Source organism: Camelus ferus, chromosome X, assembly GCF_009834535.1.
Source record: "Camelus ferus isolate YT-003-E chromosome X, BCGSAC_Cfer_1.0, whole genome shotgun sequence".
NCBI classification, from domain to species: domain Eukaryota; kingdom Metazoa; phylum Chordata; class Mammalia; order Artiodactyla; family Camelidae; genus Camelus; species Camelus ferus.
Window position 1 is genome coordinate 52250555 of NC_045732.1, and position 17947 is coordinate 52268501.

Sequence of the window (17947 nt, forward strand, 5' to 3'; positions counted from 1 at the left end):
TATTAGGATTCTTTCTTGTGGTTTCATATAAATTTTAGGATTTTTTTCCATTCCTGCAAAATAAATACTCTTAGAATTTTGATAGGGATTGCATTGAATCTGTATATTGCTTTAGGTAGTATGGACATTTTAATAATATTATTTTTTCTAATCTATGAGCATGGACTATCTTTCCATTTATTTGTATATTCTTCAATCTCTGTCATCAATGCCTTATGGTTTTCAGTGTGCAGATCTTTCACCTCTTTGGTTAAAATTTTTCCAATATAGTTTACTCTTTCTGATGTAATTATAAATGGTATCGTTTTCTGAATTTCACTTTCTGATATTCCTTTGTTGGTATATAGAAACACAATTTATTTCTGTATATTGATTATGTACACTGCAACTTTACTGAATTTGTTTATTAGTCCTAACAGGTTTTTGGTAGAGTATTTAGGATTTCCTATATGTATGTCATGTCATCTACTAACAGAGACTGTATTACTTCCTCCTTTTTCAATTTGAATGCGTTTTGTTTCTCTTGCCAGCCTAATTGTTCTAACTAGGAATTCTAATACTATGTTAAATAAAATTAACTAGAGTGGGCATACTTGTCTTATTCCTGATCTTAGAGGAAAAGCTTTTAGCTTTTTACCATTGATCTTGAAGTTAGCTGTGGGCTTGTCATATATGGTCTTTATTATGTTGAGATACAGTCCCTCTATACCTATCTTGTTGAGAGTTCTTATCATGAATAAATGTTACTCTACTCAGAGTAGCACTCTTTGGGTCAGAATGGAAAATTAGAGTAAAACATAATTCAGCAACTTTATTTTATTAGAAAGGGACACCAATGGCTCATAAGCTACTTTTCTTTTCTCCTGGGCATTACCTCTATGCTTCACCATCACCAGGTTAAATAGTGGTGTGTGGGCCTTGCCTGTTTGTATTAAAAAAAAGAAAACTATCCTTCATAGGGATATTAATTAAATCTCACATTTTAATACACATAGAAAACAGATGTATTTCTTGAAATAGCAAAAGATAAATCATGAGTAATTCATGATTATCATACTAAATTAGCAGTTCATATAAAATAAGTTTTTTTTAAAAGAAATACTAGCATTTAGGTGCAACTTTAGGTACCAATCACTAAATACTTTCCGCCTCATTCCCTGTTCTTATTTAAAGAGAAACTTTGTTTACTCTTCTTGCAGTACACTTTCCAACTTGTGCACAGCATGTAGGTAAAGTTTGGAATGAGTTTCCCCTCTCAACTTGGTTCTGCTGCCTGCTCCAATGAGGGAGTTAATTGCCATTTCTTTGTAAATGTTTATCTAACTTGTAAGACTTTGATTGTAACTTAATATCTTCTTTGGCTCTTCCCTTTCAATTTTAGGATACAGAAATGGTTGATTTAGATTCAGATGGTCCTGGTACTTCATCTGGAAGAAGGGTGAGTGAATAAATGAACTGCTGATAAGAAACAATTTCAGACTTCCTATGTCAGGGATCCCTAAGTACAGCTCCGAATATTTGGAGAGTTGCTAGAAAGACTTACAGAACTCAGTATATATAGTTGTTAACTCATTGCTAAGTGACATAGTAAAGATATATAGCTGGATCACAGGGAAAAAGATACAGGCAGCGTTTGGAGAAATCCATATGCACATTTCTTTATACTCTGTCTCCTCTGAGGGACCACACAGAGTACACACTTCCTCCACAATGAAAATGTAGCTACATGTATGTGATTAGACTCAGTTTCCAAGAAATGTATTGAATTTATTGGGAGTTTGTTATGTAGACAACCATCTGACTAGCAGCACATGCCAGGATTACAGACTCTCAGAATGCAGGAAAGCACAGGAAATATATAGGAAAGTGGGTGTTCAGCACAAATCACATTGTTTGTATAAACAATGTGGGCACAGTAAACCACCTTTCTTATTTAGGAAGGAGTTCAAGTGCCACGTTCCCAGATGCCAGTTAAGGGTCAACCTTACAAGCAAGCCCTGCTAAAGATAGCCTCAGGTCTGTTATGTTAACTCTGTTCTGCACACTTCCCCTCTATGATAATAGACAAACATTTGTTGTATATAAGGAAAAGTTTCCTTTCAAATACTGAAAGAGATCATATAACAAAGGAATCAAATTGTAAAGGCCAGAATGTATTTTGACCACAAAGGATTTGCTTAAATAAATAAATATACACACACACACACACATATATATTTATACACATATAGGTCAAGTGTTATTTTGAGAAAATTATGGTGCCATTGTCAAATATTCTTAACTACAAGCAAAAATTAAGGCATTAAAATTATTAGCCTTGTATAGAAAATTAAAGTTTGTTCATCTGTGTTTTATTTGAGGTTTAGGGGGAAGGTATAGCTCAAGTGGTAGAGTGCATACTTAGCATGCATGAGGTTGTGGGTTCAATCCCCAGTATCTCTATTGGAAAACCAAGTAAATAAATAAACCTAATTTCTTCCCCCCTGCAAAAAAATTTCATATTTGAGGTTTAGATTTTCTTAAAATGAGAATTCAGAATACTAGATATCTTGCTATTTCATGAATATAATATCTAGTTTTTAATTTGTTTATTTTGTGTGAGGGGAAATGATGTCTAAATTAAACTAAGAAACTTTTAAATAGCAGCTACTCCATCTTATATAGATATGTTAACATCAAGAGGATAAGAGAAAATCAATGAATATTTAAGGAAAGAGCTTTTAGGTATAATTCTGTTAAATCTGCAGGTCAAATGCCGAGGCAGAAGACAGTCGTTAAAGTGTAATCCTGATGCTTGGAGAAAACAGTGCAAAGAGCTGTTGGGCCTCATTTATGAACGTGAAGACTCAGAGCCATTTCGACAGCCATCCGATCATCTTTCCTACCCAGTAAGCATACAGTTATTTCAGTAATTGCCAATATGTAATTTCCCATCACTGTCCATGGTAAGATCTAGTTAAGATCCTCTTTTCCTCTTTCATCCTTCCTTCCTTGTTCCTTCCTTCCTCTTCCTTCCTTGTTGGTGTATCTTTGAATTGTGAAAATGGGTAGTTTGATTACTTATGACTTTGAAAAATGCCTGACGTGTACTTTGTGTGTAAATTATGCAGTTGTAAACCAAATTTCAATCTACATATCCTTGTAATTCCTTCCTGCTTTTACTTTAGATATTTGTTAATGCATTTTACTAAGTTCTAATACACTTCTACACACTGGAGACTCTTGGTAACATATGTCAGACCTGTTTATACTAAATATGTTATCCAATATGAACACTTAGAGTAAATAATACACTATATTACTTTTCATCAAAGATAAAAGCATGAGAACTTAGATTATAGGATTCCTTTTCTAGGAGTATATATATTTATATGTTGACTAGCAAATCTGTTTTAACTTTTTCAGAGAAATGGTACAGCAATATTTCAGAAATACATCAGACCATCCTCAGAAATTAGTAAGCATCAGTATTCTCTGCATACACAAGTTTCAGTTGGGAAAAATTGTCATTCAAATAAGGAATAAAATTATGTTCAACAAAGCTTGTCTTTGTTTTGTTTTGTTTTGTTTGTTTTATTTGTAGAGAGTTTGGGTAGAATAAACTAGTCTTATTTTTTCATAGCAGAGGAGAATGGTGAATGTAGAATTCCTTCATCTTAAATTACAGTCAGTGAAAGCATAATTCCTATTTATGGATCTTTGAGCATTAAATCATAATTGCATTGCAAGTCTTGAGAATTTGTTTTGGCAGTCTGGAAACACAATATATTTTCTTTACCCTAATAGGGCCATCAAGAACAAGAGGGTGAATCCTCTGAGTCAGTTATTCTAGAACAACAAGACCCATCTTTTTGTGAGGTAGGCCTAGTAGTCTCTAAAAAGCTATATATATTCTGGTTGTTTTGTATTGTTTTACTTTTTAAAATCTCCATAATGAAATGAACCTTTTATATTTTATAAAGCTATTTTCCAACTCTGCTCACTCTCTTTTTACCTTTGTTTGATTTTTTGGTTGTTTTTTTGTTTTTTAAATCAACATGAGCTGATTTAAATCAACATGTGCTCAAGAGTGTTCTTTATAATATTTGCGTAGATGTTTGTTTCTATAGATATAAACCCACTGTAGCAGAGTCAAAAACATCAATTACACAACATAATTATATCTGTAATTGCAATTGATTATTCCCACTGGGACTTCATTCAGCAGAGTGACTAGGTCTTCTGAGTTTTGGTCATCATAATACACAAAGTTCCAATATTTTTCCTCTGTGAAAATCTTTGGTTCATAAGCCATACTATGTGAGAATACACTTTTGTTTTTTTATGATTTAAGCAAAAAAAATTTTAAAAGATACATTAAAATCAATTATGGTTTCTCATAATTGCAAAAATATTTTCTCTCTTTTTATAATACCTCTCTTCTGCCCCTTTGGCTCCTCCTTTGAGAGAAATGTTGTGCTTTTACTTCTTAATGATTCTAAATATGATAAAGGCTCTAATACTGACTGTGGTTTTCACTCTAAAATACATTTATTACAGCTTTAGACACTGTAAAATATCATGCAGATGTTAGGTGGTATTGTAGTCAAGGCAGTGACAGATGAGGAAACCTTGTCATATACTTTTGAAGGAATTGGAATATTTAACTCAAAGAAGAGAAGAATAAAGATATGGTAACATTCCTCACATTTTTGAAGGGCTGCCATGAAAGTATGTATTTTTTTCTATTTAGTTGAAAAGGGACAGATGAGAAGAAATAAGTGAACAATTTTTAGCTCAGTACAATATAAAGTCATCAGATGACAGGTTAACTAGCAAAAAGTGCATCATTTTTATCCAGAACTGTTAAGAATGGACTGGGTAGGAGATTGAAGAATGTATGTATTGAGAATATAATTTCTACTGTCATTTTTTTTTTTTTGCATTAAGGATCTCTTTCTATTCCTCTGTCATTATAGGTACATGGTAATTACCAACTCCACAGACTTATACCTAGTTACTTACATCCCCAAAATCTACTATTCTTTTAATTTAATTGTTGAAAGTTCTCTTTCAGAAATAATTCCTGTAAACTCTCTTTAAAATGTATTCAAAAAAATTTACATTGCCACTTTTTAAACATACAACATTAGTTGAGTTAGCTGTTTTAAACCTCAGGGTATACCTGCCTCTCAAAATGGTTCTGAGGATTAAATAAAAATGCACCTTGATTTTGTTAACTTAAAACACAAAATATCATTGCTTTTTAAATGTTTAATACTTTTTATAACTCTGCTGTGTCTTTCACACAAATCTCTGTTAGGTCATGAAATCTTATTGCCCAATCTTAAGTATTATTGTCCAATCTTAAGCCAAGATTTAAGAAGTTGTGCAGTGCCTAGCATGTACAAAATTCCCATGAATGAGGAACTGTGGTTAAGAATGAAATAAAGGTATTTTTTTCAAAATTGGTATTGTTATTGGTAGTTGTGGTATATATAAGTATAAATTTCAGATGTAATTTCATATGATAACCTCACAAATATCTTATGAAATTCCATATGCTAACCCTACGACTATCTTAAGTAGACTTGAAAGATCTGGGTTAAAAGAGTCTTTTCCCTCTCCTAATTAATCAAAATGAAACTAATGTGAATCTATGAGATGGAGCAAGCAAAAGTATCACATTTATTAAAAAACAAAAAGAAGAAAGGCACAGACATGGCCACTTTGACTTTGACCTTCAACTAATGACAGTTTGGGTAGAATCCCCGCATGCCAAGTCTCTGGCAAATTGCTCAACAAAGGCTGAAGATGGGATTATTGACATAGAATTAAATGGTTCCATGTCACAAATTAGCTACATATTTACAAGATACTCCTAGCTTTGTAGAGATGAAGCCAGTGGCTGTGCATTTTGTATTCTGTTCCTTGAAAGAGTCATCTCGTTATCCATTGCAGGGTGAGAGCCAAGGCCCTCACACAGACCCCTGCTATTTTCCTGAGCCACCAGAAGAGCTCTATTAAATGGATGGTTTGAAGCTAGGGGGAGGTAGTTGGCAGATTGAAGAGCGGTGTGTTTATTTCATGGTGGATTGGTGGTGCAAATCTCAGTACCATTGTATTATGTAGTGTTGTTACTCAGACTGCGTGTTTAATAACACATTCTTCTTTGTAGGATAATCAAGATGTTATAGATACTCCTATGGACTTCAGCACTGTGAAAGAAACTTTGGAAGCAGGAAACTATGGTAGTCCTCTGGAATTTTATAAGGATGTTCGCCAAATATTCAGCAACTCCAAAGCTTATACCTCTAATAAAAAGTCAAGGGTATGAAAAACAAATATTAGGTGGATTAATTACCTAAGCATTTAGTTATATATGTCAGGCAGTTTTCTTTCACTAGTTTTAAAATTGCAAAACAAATATGTACTACTATTTTGACATAGTTATTGAAGTTTGATTCTCAGTACTTTCTCTGAAACTGTTTATTAGGCATGCATTAATGATACATTTAGCAAGATCATTCTGAAATTAAGCCCCTCTTCCTTTCTTCTACCTGCTTTTTCTTTATTCTTAAGCAATAGTTATATTTACCAAAAAGAAATCAAAGAAAGGAGTGGTAGAAATTTGAGTACTCTTTACTATGTCCAGTAAATAATTTGATAAGTAAAAGTGATTGACAGTATTTATTTAACTTATGTATTATGAACATTTTCCCATTTTATTATTACTCTTTAAAAACAGAAGTTTTAATGTTTCCATTGTATTCTACTGTATAGGCGGGTTTGTTATTTAACCAGTATCCTGATGCTAGAGGTTTAGGTTGTTTTTTGTTTCTCACTTTAAATGAATAATGCTGTGGCTAACATCTTTGACCCTTGAACATAATTATTTTGTATGTGTAATTCTCTGATATTTCCTTAGGATAAATTTCTAGAAGTAAAATTGTTTGCCAAAGGATATGTATATTTTTAAAGTTTTGGCATGTACTGCAAATTGTCTTTAGAATATTGTTCCAGTTAAAATACCCATTGGCCGTGTATGAGAATGTTTTTTCCTATCCTTCCCAACAATGGATATTATCTTATAGAAATCTTGATTAATATATAGGTGAAAATGGTACCTTGTTTTACTTCTTCAGGAAGAATTTTTCTAGTGTATGATATAGCACATATATTTTGTCTGAAAGGATGATGCTGATATTGGTCCAGGCAGGTTTATACTTTTTATTTTGATATAATTAGAGTAGTTGATAAAATGACTAATTTCTACCTTTTCAGATCTATAGCATGACACTGCGATTATCTGCCTTATTTGAAAGTCATATTAAAAATATCATCTCTGAATATAAGTCAGCAATCCAGAGTCAGAAGAGGAGAAGGCCACGGTACAGAAAACGTCTAAGAAGCAGCAGCAGTTCATTATCTAGTAGCAGAGCTCCTAGGTACATTACATTGATGTCACAGTTTGTGTTTTCAAAGCATTTTATGTGTATTACTCATTTTTTAAAGTTTATTGGCTACTTTGAAGGGATCCCAAGACTCAAGAGATTTTTTTTTAAGAACTCTTACATCTGTGTAAAGATGGAGCTGGTAACTCAAAGCTTTGTTTATGTGGATTTTACTATACCAAAACTTTTTTTCTAAAAAATTAATGATTGAAATTTAACTTTGTCCTATTACCAGTTTGAAGCATTTCACTTAAATTATATTTTATTTCTCCTTTGGTCAACTTAAGCATTTTGTATCGTATTGTCTCTAGCATATTATGTTGCTAATAGAAAATGTTCATTATTTTATTTATTTTCACTTGTAGTCCAAAAGGGAAACAGAAACAAATGAAGTTGCAGCCTAAAAATGACCAGAATACCTCAGTGTCTTATGCCAGGACCAGCTCTCCTTTCTCATCTCCTGGTAAGTATGTCTTTTGTTTATGATGTTCTGTATTTTAGTTTAATAATGGTACTAAGGATATCGAAGAGGCAGTGTGGTTTATAGTACAAAGAACAATGGATTTAGATGTAGAAAAGTTGCATTTTATCTCCAGTTCTTCTATCTGTGTGGCCCTAGGTATGACATTAAGTCATAGGATTTAGTTTCTTCATTTTTAAAATGACGGTGTTAAGACTAGGTGAATTTTAAAGTCACGTAATTTTTAAATTCTGTAATTTTTTAACATCTATAGTGTCTCAGACCACTCATCTACAATTGAATTGAAGATTCATTATGTGGGGAGATGGTTTCCTTGGACAAGTTTTTCTCATATTCTATGCTTGAAAGTTTAATGATGTGATAAAACATTTCTTCTCAAAATATTCATATTTCCTCCTTCAGACAACTTGTAATTTTGATGTTAGAGTTAAATAACTGAGTGAGATATAGTTTTAAAAACAACCTGTTTAACTTTTCTGAAAACATAATTATGTTAACCTTACAGTCTTTTTAAATGTAAGTTTCAGATGCTGCTGAAGGGCTTTCACTGTATTTACTAGATGATGAACCGGATGGGCCATTTTCTTCATCGAGCTTCAGTGGATATAGCCGAAGTGGAAATAGCCATGACCCAGGAAAAGCCAAATCATTTCGAAATAGAGTTTTGCCTGTTAAACAAGGTAAGAAATAAATATGGCCAGAGCATTTATTCTTTGTTCCTTTTTGATGGCAAACAGCTCATTTAAAAGCTGATGTGTTTAGGTCATAAAGTTAGCATGTCCTTATAGTTTATGAGGATTTTAATATTGTCAAATTTGGGTCAGATAGGATTTCATATCCACAAATAGGAATGGGTGGATTTCCAAACATATCTTAGTCTTTTAAACATATCTTAGTCTTTTAAAAATAAAATGTAAAATGAATAGGGAGGAAAAAATAAAGAGATCTTTCCCCCAACACATAAAAACCAGACAGTTAGACACAGGATTCTTTGTATTATTAAATTGTATTAATAAGAAAGGAAAAACATTTTTCCAAAATCATCTTTAAATAGGATTCATATTTTTAAGGGCTGCCCCATTACAAGAGGATTTGTGTTGAAAATGAGCCTTCTTTCAGTCAACACCCACCTACCATCTTCCGTTGGTTTTCCAGTTATATAACTCAGATATTCTCTTCCTTTGGAGCCTACTGTCTCAGTCATTTAGGGGTTTTCAGACTGCCCTACGTGTTTCTGGGTAATCCACTAAGTACTTCAGGAATTCTCAGAAGAGCTTTCCCATTCAACCTGTACAACTCTGTTTTTTATTTCATTTGATGAGCTTCCATATAACTTATTTGGAGGACAGTTTTCACTGCTTAAAAAGAAATAACTGATCTAATCATTCATTATCAGGTACATCCGTTTTGAATCATGTCTAGGGGAATCAGTTATAAATATTTTAAGGTTATTATTGTTATATAAACTTTCTTCTTATACCTAGTCCTATATTTTGGGCCCTGAACATGTTCAAAGAAAGTTCTAATTTGTTCATCTATTTGAAGTTTGTGAAGAATAGTAGTTAATATGCTTTTACAAGTATCTTTATTGAAATACATTTTTATTTTATATAAATGTTTAGTGAAAGATTAAGTAACTTATCCATTATTATTGAAGTTTCAAATAACTTAAAAATAGACACTATAAAGATATATTTTACTGATTATTTGTGAAATATTGAAACATGTGATTACTTTAAAAGAATTAGTGCCTTTATTCTTCCCAATCTATATCTTTACCCTCTCCTCTGATCCTGCTGCACTTCCATCTCTTTTTGCCCTTCCCTTCACTGTCAAGCTTTTAGAAAGAGTAGCTTATACTTCCTACCTCTGTTTTCTTTCCATCTAAACATTTCTTCACCCTTTGTAGTCTGGCCTCTGCCCTCAACACTCTCCAGAAGCTATTTTACCCAGAATCACTGGTAATCTTCAGTGACCAGCAAGTGTTCTTTTGTTAGTCCCCATCTCCTCAATCCCTCCATATCATTCCATGCTATTGACTACCCCCCTAGGAACTCTACTCCCTGCCTGGCTTCTATACTCTACTGATTCTCCTATATCTCTGTTTCTCTTATATTTCTATATTTTTTTCTTTTCTTCTGCCTTTTGTGCCTCTTATTTGCAGTTTCCCACTTTTTTTTTTAAAGGCTTTGTCTCCAAATACAGTCATATTGGGGGTTAGGACTTCAACATATGTATTTCTGGGTGGGGGGCACAATTCAGTCCATAACACCTAGACTATTAGACTAATCTTGTAATTGCAGTTACCACAAAACCCTCCTCTTTGCTCTCTCCAATCTTTGCAGTTCTCTCTCCTGTTTTCCTCCTACCTCACTTATCTTTGCCAGTTTTTCTTTACCTTTAAATGTTGGAATATCCCAAGTCTCAGTCCTTGGCTACCTTCTTTTTCTTTACTTACTCTCTCAATGAACTCTCTCAGTTTTTTTTTTTTTTTGCCCTAAATATTATCTGTTTACTGAACATTTCCAAAATTATATCTCCAGCTCTATATAGAGGCTCCTTTGGTTTCTAGACTGGTATATCTACCTGCTTTTTTTTTTTTTAATGTCTTTACTTGGATTTCTAATAGCATTTAAAACTGCAATGTTGATTTTTTTTTTTTCTACCAGCTTGACAAACCTATTCCTTCTTTATTGTTCTCTAACCTAGCAAAATGTCTCTACCATTCACCCAGTTGCTCAGGCCATAAAATGTAGGAGTTGACCTTCATTTTGTGCTTTGTACTTGACATCCAATCTGTCAGCAGTTCCTGTCAGTTTGAACTTTAAAGGTTGGTTCTGGTGGATCCTCTAGAAGGAAATATTCTAAATCTAATCACTTCTTATCACCTCTTTTAGTACATCCCTCATCATATCTTACCTAAGCTATTGCATTGTACTCCCAACTGATCATTGCTTCCTATCTTTCCCTGTCTGTATTCTGTTCTCTATACAGCAACCATACCACTCTTGTATAAATTTAAATTAGATCCTGTTATTCATTCTCCAGCTTTAAAACCCTCCACTGACAGTCATCTACTACTACTCCTGAAAAAGTATGGTTTTTCTCTTCCACTCTAGTTACACTGATTTTCTGTTTTCTCCAGTGAAATGTCCTTTCCCCAGATCTCATTTCATTCAGTTCTTTACTCAAATACTAGTTCAGCAGAAGTCTTCCCTATCTAAATAGCACCCCCAAACATACATACATTTGCGCTCTTTTTTACTCACTTTTCTTTTTCTTTATAGCCCATATTATTACTTCAAATTATATTGTTTATTTGTTCATTTCATTGTCTATCAAGCTTTTCCTACTGAAATATAAATTCAAAGAGGAATGACTTTGTCTCATTGCCATTTTCCAAGCTTCAAACTATGCCTGGCCCATAGTAGGCAATCTGTTCATTGAATGAATGAATAAAATTATTCTAATACATGTTCCCAGATAATTACTTCTAGAGCTCTAGCCCTTAAAATTTCTGTATAGCTACCTCACCACCCATCATCCCTCCATACTGCCCCCCATCCCCTGCAAAAAGCAGACAAAAATTAAAACTTTAATATTTTCCGTTTCCAACTTATTTAAATTCATACTCCAGCACTCTCCATGATTTTATCACATCTATCTTTGGGCACCGAATACTTTTTGACAGACTGTTTATTTTACTTTTGAACTTAAATAACTATCTTAATCAGTGTCAAAGCTTTAAAAAATCATTCGTCTTGATTTAGATCACTCCCTTGATGGACCCCTTACAAATGGTGATGGCAGAGAGCCCCGGACAGGCATCAAGAGAAAGCTACTTAGTGCATCAGAAGAAGATGAAAGCATGGGAAGAGAAGAGAAAGAGAAAAAAGAAACAAAAGAGAAATCACATTTATCTTCCTCAGAGAGTGGAGAGTTAGGATCCAGTTTAAGTTCTGAAAGTACCTGTGGTTCTGATTCTGACTCTGAATCAACTTCCAGAACTGATCAAGATTACGTAGATGGAGACCATGACTATAGCAAATTTATACAAACTAGGCCTAAAAGAAAACTCAGAAAGCAATATGCCAATGGAAAAAGAAACTGGAAGACAAGAGGCACAGGAGGAAGAGGCAGATGGGGCAGATGGGGTAGATGGAGTAGAGGAGGCAGAGGAAGAGGAGGCAGGGGACGAGGCAGTCGAGGAAGAGGTGGAGGTGGCACGAGAGGGAGAGGGAGAGGGAGAGGAGGAAGAGGTGCTTCTAGAGGAGCCTCCAGAGCCAAACGTGCACGTATTGCAGATGATGAATTTGATACCATGTTTTCAGGACGTTTTAGTAGACTGCCTCGAATTAAAACAAGAAACCAAGGCAGGAGGACTGTTTTATATAATGATGATTCTGATAATGACAATTTTGTGTCCACTGAAGATCCTCTGAATCTTGGTACATCCAGATCAGGCAGAGTGCGTAAAATGACAGAAAAAGCCAGGGTTAGCCATCTCATGGGATGGAATTATTAACAGTTAATAAATTTAGAATAATTTAAAAAATTCAATGGCCTTCTACTGCAGGGAATTTACCAGGAAATCTACAAAGCAAGTTGTGTGGGGACTTCTGCTTCCTTTCACATTGGTGCTTTTCCATTATGCCAGTATACATTTGTTTCAAGACTTTTGATCTCCACACTTCATTTGTTGAAACAAGCCTTACTCATTAGGCCTTAAAGTTAAAAAAATTCTGTAGACACACACACACACACACACACACACACACACACACACACACCATAGACACACTACAGATTTACTACATTAAAGAAGCATTCAGCTTCTTAAGAGTAGCATAACATTTTTATCTCAATGGAATATCCCTCTTTTGCTTTTGTATCACAGAAGTATAGCACCTTCTTACAGAGTTTTATATAGTTTGTTTTTGCCATTTTGATTCCTGTACCAGTAATAATGACTTTTGCACAATACACCAATCCTAAAGGCAGCTATTAAATGTTTACAGTTTCTATATTGTAAGAACGATCTGGATTATTTTACTTTTCCCAGGCCAAACTTTCATGAATTGTACTGAACTGAAGTATATATTTATACTACAGTTTTGTGGGGGGTGGGGGGTTCTTAATATGCTTCTCATTGATCTGCTTAATTCATGTTAAAGGTGAGAAAGGGTTGGTGCCTTGTAAATATGTAGCAAATCTTTGTGGTGTGTCCTGATGTGTGCATTAACTTTATTAAAAAAGAATACTTGAGGTATCAATCTAGACAAGGTGCCAAATGCAAAAGTTGCTTGCATCCATTTTCTTTTTCCTATTATATTTTATTGCATTAATAGAACTTGTGTAGCTTAAAGAATAACTTAAACATTTGAAAAATCCTCATCCACAAAGAATAACTGAATAGTAGCTCAGCTACCTCTATTAACTACAACTACTGGAAACATTAAGAAAAAATAGATGCTGTTATTCATTACTGACTAAGGAGAAATAGAACAAGCTTGGTAGGAATGAATTCTCATAAGTTATAAGCTGAGAAGTTGTTAATAATTGTATTGGCTCTCAAATTAATAGTTGTAATTAAACTTCTTAAGTATAGTATAGTCTACCTTATTAGGCTTTTCTTAGAACATATTTGTGTAAGTAGACTTGATCTACTGCTTATGTATCTCTGCTACCACTTATTTAACAGCTGTGAGTGACTGATTTTGAATTTTAAAATGTAACACAGCACCTAATCTGAGTTGGAATGTTTTGGCTAGCTAATATTTTGAATCAACTTTAATAGGTTCTGCTCATTACCATTCCAAAGGGTTCTTCTGTTATAATCTTTCAGAAAAGAACCTCATTGCACTGCACACTATTTTCAGTCATTATTTTATAGATGAAAAAAATCCACCCTATGGTCTTGTTTACAGCAGTAGAGTGCACATGGTTCCATAAGCAAGTTTGAGTTTCAAGATCAATTTTACTCCTCAAATTTGAGAGATTGCAAATTTGCTAATTTGTTAGATACTTAGTTTTTTGAGGTGAGAAGGATGATACCGATCTCTGTTTTTGTAACAACATATTTGTTGCACATAGATCAGACTTGTGGGATAAAAGAAACTTCTTAGTGTATGCTTTAGTAATCCCAGGATATTTCTTAAGCTAATATGTTTGTCTCATGCTTTCAGTCATTTCATGCATCTGAAAATCTGTAAGTGCAGAGGAAGGAGTACACACATAACTTTGCTTTTTTGGTTGGGTTGGGTAAGGGTTATTCTTGTACTAACATCTTTAAGCAATTTTCACTTGCAGTAGAAATGATGTTCAGGCTTTAAGAAAGTTTTGTGAATTGTTAATGAACTAATTTCTGTTACTGGACAGATCAAGCTGATATTTTTGTTGTTGTTGTAGTCTTCTTTTCAGTAAACCAAAACTACTTCTGGTTGTAATTCAGCTGCCACTTTTGACCATAATACAGATTCAAAAATCTTCATGTTGAAACTCTGCTTTTGATTTTTGCTAAAATGTACTATTTTAGTTATTCATCTCTTGGACATTTAGACTAAGTTTGTGCCTGTGTTTTCCTGGAATCAGTAACACTTTGGCCTACCGTATTCAAAGTAACATATTCCTCACCTTCATGGATTTACCCAAATGTGTATTACGTGTATCATTTTAGTGTGGAAATTTGTTTGACATTCTTCTATGAAGAGCTGACCTCTTGAAATGTAGAAGAATTGCCATTTGTGTGATTTAGCTATCTCAAGCTTTATTTATAATTTATTTTGAAAAATAAAAATGGCACATTTATTTCCCAAATGTCAAGATTTTCTAGGGTTAGATAATTAGAATAATAAGGCTGAAGACATTTTTAAGCATATTTTATATGTAGTGAAATACTGTGAAAATACTAGTGAACAGCATTTTGCTGTAATGTTGATTTCAGTTATTAGGATTTAAAGAGTTAGTCATCAGGGTAGGTTAGATGGGCATAGTTATCATTTATTACAAAACAAACAGATCATTTTCTGTTTGCATGCAAATTATTTTAATAAGTGTGAAAATAAAAGTTTGGAAGACAGTATTTTTACTTTTATATCTGGACTTCCCCCCCCCCCAATTTATACTTTGCCTTTTTTGTAGCACCACCTCCTGTGAATGTGTTGTAATTTGTATCACATTGAATATTTTATCACTTTAATTTTTTAGAGGTCCTTTAAACCTAAATAAGATCTGGGTTTAGCCATAGAAAAGCAAGTAGAAAATGAGCTAAGAATTGTGACGTCTAAATCTTAAATGAATTGCTAAGAAAAAACACTTAAATTTAGGTCCTTGAGAGCATATACATGTACAAGCCTATTCCTATGCTAGATGTTGATAGTCAATAACTTGTAATATTTCTCATGAATACTAATAATGTTTTAATTCCCAGCTTTAAGATCTTAGCATGTGTATCTATTTATGAAAACAGAATTGTGTGTTTCTTCTATGGCTTGCTGTGTGTATCTCTTCCAGCAATAGGATGCTCTCCAAAACATTCACTAGCCTATTAGTGTAATGACTAAATTTGTGTGTGTGTGTGTTCGTGCACACATATGTGTGCCTGTATGTAGATTTTTTCCAACTTGACACACTTTATCTCAGATATTTAAAAAAAAAAAGAAATTTGTATGGAAGGCAGCCGTATTCACTGTCTACCAGTTCATTGCTTCTGTTGTAAAGCGCTTAGCCTGTATATATACTGCTTGATCTTCCATATCATTATGCCTTCTAGATAAACAATCTAGGTTTTGTTGTGTACATGTGTTGCTCTATTTTTTAAATTCAGTTTTCCCTTCTTTTGTGTGTTTTTCTGTTTCCCTTCCCAGAGCCCAGACTTTTGCTAGAATTCTTTCATATAGCACTTTGTTTCACCAGAGGCTAAGAAACTGAGTAAAGTTCATAAATCTTATTCTGCACAATTATGTGCTCAGATATCTAACTCAACCTTCCAATACTTTGAAGAAAATTTGAGTGATTTATCTTTGCTGTTGTTTTTGTTGTAATCCTAGATTATCATCAGACAATAACAGAATGATTAAAAGAGAAAGATGTGACTGCCACTTCTTACTTTTTGATCAAAACTTTTTTGAGCATTTTTCAAAATTTGTATGTTGTGGTAGTGATACAATTAAACATCTTATTACTTGCTTATATATCTTGGGAATTATTTTATGCACATTTATCAACTGGTACTTATCTTTAAAGTTGGAATTTTTACATCCACGGAAAGGAGACCTCCATCCAGTATAATTTTCAGTATACTTTGACATCCAGCCTTTTAAACAATTACCAACATTTTGAGGTCTGAAATAAATGATTTACTTCTGGGGGAAGGAGTGGAATTTTTGACTATTTTGACAAATCATAGTTTTAAATGTTAACTTCATCCCCAACATTTTTGTGTTACATGAGGCTTTATGAAAGTTTTTGAAAATAGAATATTCTAAGATCATTTTGAAGGCTTGTTTTAAAAATTAGTGTGAAAATATTTTCATGTTTTTTGGTTTTTACCTCTCAGTAAAGTTTCTTTACCAAATTTTGATTAAATTCTAATTATGAAGTTAAATTTTTTCATGGTGCTGTATTTTGTGGAATATGGATTACTCTCAAGTTTCTTAACATTTGTTTATTACATTGTCTTATCCTTGCTTATTTCCTCTTCCATCATTCCTCTCTTGCTTGCATTTATTATCTTCATTTCTCTTTCTGCAATGAAGACTGCACCTAATTTAGCACATTTCAACAAGACTGGCAATTTATGATTCATTGACGGGAGAAGTACAGTAGAAAGGCCCTGCAGTTTAGAGTTAAGGTGTGTTTATTTATATGTATGCCCATTTGTTATTCTTATACCTATCTTAATTAAATCTAGAATATGAGACTTTGACATAAATGCATTGTAAGTATTTTCTAAAAAATAAAACTATTGATACTATTAAAATCGCCATTGGTAATTGACTTTTAAAATCACATACAAAACTATTTAGAAACCCAGTTGGGAAATGTGTTTTTACATATGTCACCAGATACACATTAGGCAGTACTACAAATGTTAATTCTTTAAACAATACTGTGGTGATGGCAATCAGTAATTTATTTCTTTGTCCTGTAACTTATCATCCTTGTCTTTTGTAATCCCTTACAAAGTAATAACAAAACTGTACCTTATGTTTGTTCTGAGTATCCACAAATTTTAAGATGGAAAATCATTCAGTTAATAGTTGATATGATGTTGTATATGGACAAAATGTCCATTAAACTAAAATTCAGTAAAGAAAGGTAAACTAAACTGGCTTGGTTTATAAAAGATGTTTTATTTGGCAGTTTATTAGTCATTATAAGCAATTATCTTCAAAGACAAAAAATAACTGGACTAATTTGTTGCCATTCTTTATGGGATGTTTACAATAAAATTCCAAGTTGTTTGGAATCAGTTGCACTCTTGCTGCTTTATGCCTCAACTCAGGTACTGGAGATAAATTAACAAGAAGGAAGAAATGTGGAGTTACTTTCCATTATCCAGCTTCAGAGATTGTTACCTGTAACTCTTGGGCCTTTCTTTTCTTGTTTTCCTGTCATATAATATTTTATTATTGTTATTATTTTAATCTGAGAAACTAGAATGCTTTCTATCAAAGAAAATTGTTTTGTGCGTGTGTGTGTGTGTGTGTTTGCCTTAGTTGTTGCATATATTCCTTTGAGTCATTTTTAGGTAATAAATATATTAACGTTTTAAATGTGGGCTGCTTGGTGTGTTAAATAACAGCCTGCAAAGTTTTATTCAACATTTTGTTTTGTTGAGAAATCTGTTTGAAATGAATAGGTTTCTAATGTCTTCATGGCTTATACATTTTAGCAGCTGAACTATGAATCTCTGACATTTTTATTTATAGTAAAATTGCTCACAGAAGCCTAACTATATTATAAATGGTACTTTAATTCAATGTAAGTGAAGGAGGGAGTGAAGTAAGGTGAGAGGTAACTTTTGATCCAG

The 17947-nt window shown here is 33.1% G+C and overlaps 1 protein-coding gene across 4 annotated transcripts in view; it reads left to right on the top strand.

Moving 5' to 3' along the window:
* Nucleotides 1-17383, top strand: part of BRWD3 (bromodomain and WD repeat domain containing 3) — a 120347-nt gene extending 102964 nt beyond the window's left edge. Inside the window, exons 34-41 of one of the 4 annotated variants that reach the window (XM_032474383.1) lie at nucleotides 1382-1438; nucleotides 2748-2888; nucleotides 3787-3858; nucleotides 6158-6310; nucleotides 7264-7427; nucleotides 7799-7896; nucleotides 8442-8594; nucleotides 11685-17383. In XM_032474383.1, the coding sequence (XP_032330274.1) occupies nucleotides 1382-1438; nucleotides 2748-2888; nucleotides 3787-3858; nucleotides 6158-6310; nucleotides 7264-7427; nucleotides 7799-7896; nucleotides 8442-8594; nucleotides 11685-12439 (1593 nt within the window). In that variant the 3' untranslated portion in view covers nucleotides 12440-17383. Of the gene's footprint in view, nucleotides 1-1381; nucleotides 1439-2747; nucleotides 2889-3786; nucleotides 3859-6157; nucleotides 6311-7263; nucleotides 7428-7798; nucleotides 7897-8435; nucleotides 8595-11684 lie in introns of all 4 variants that reach the window. The other 3 variants (XM_032474384.1, XM_032474382.1, XM_032474385.1) reach the window with 3 other exon arrangements.
* The last annotated feature ends 564 nt before the right edge of the window (nucleotides 17384-17947 follow it).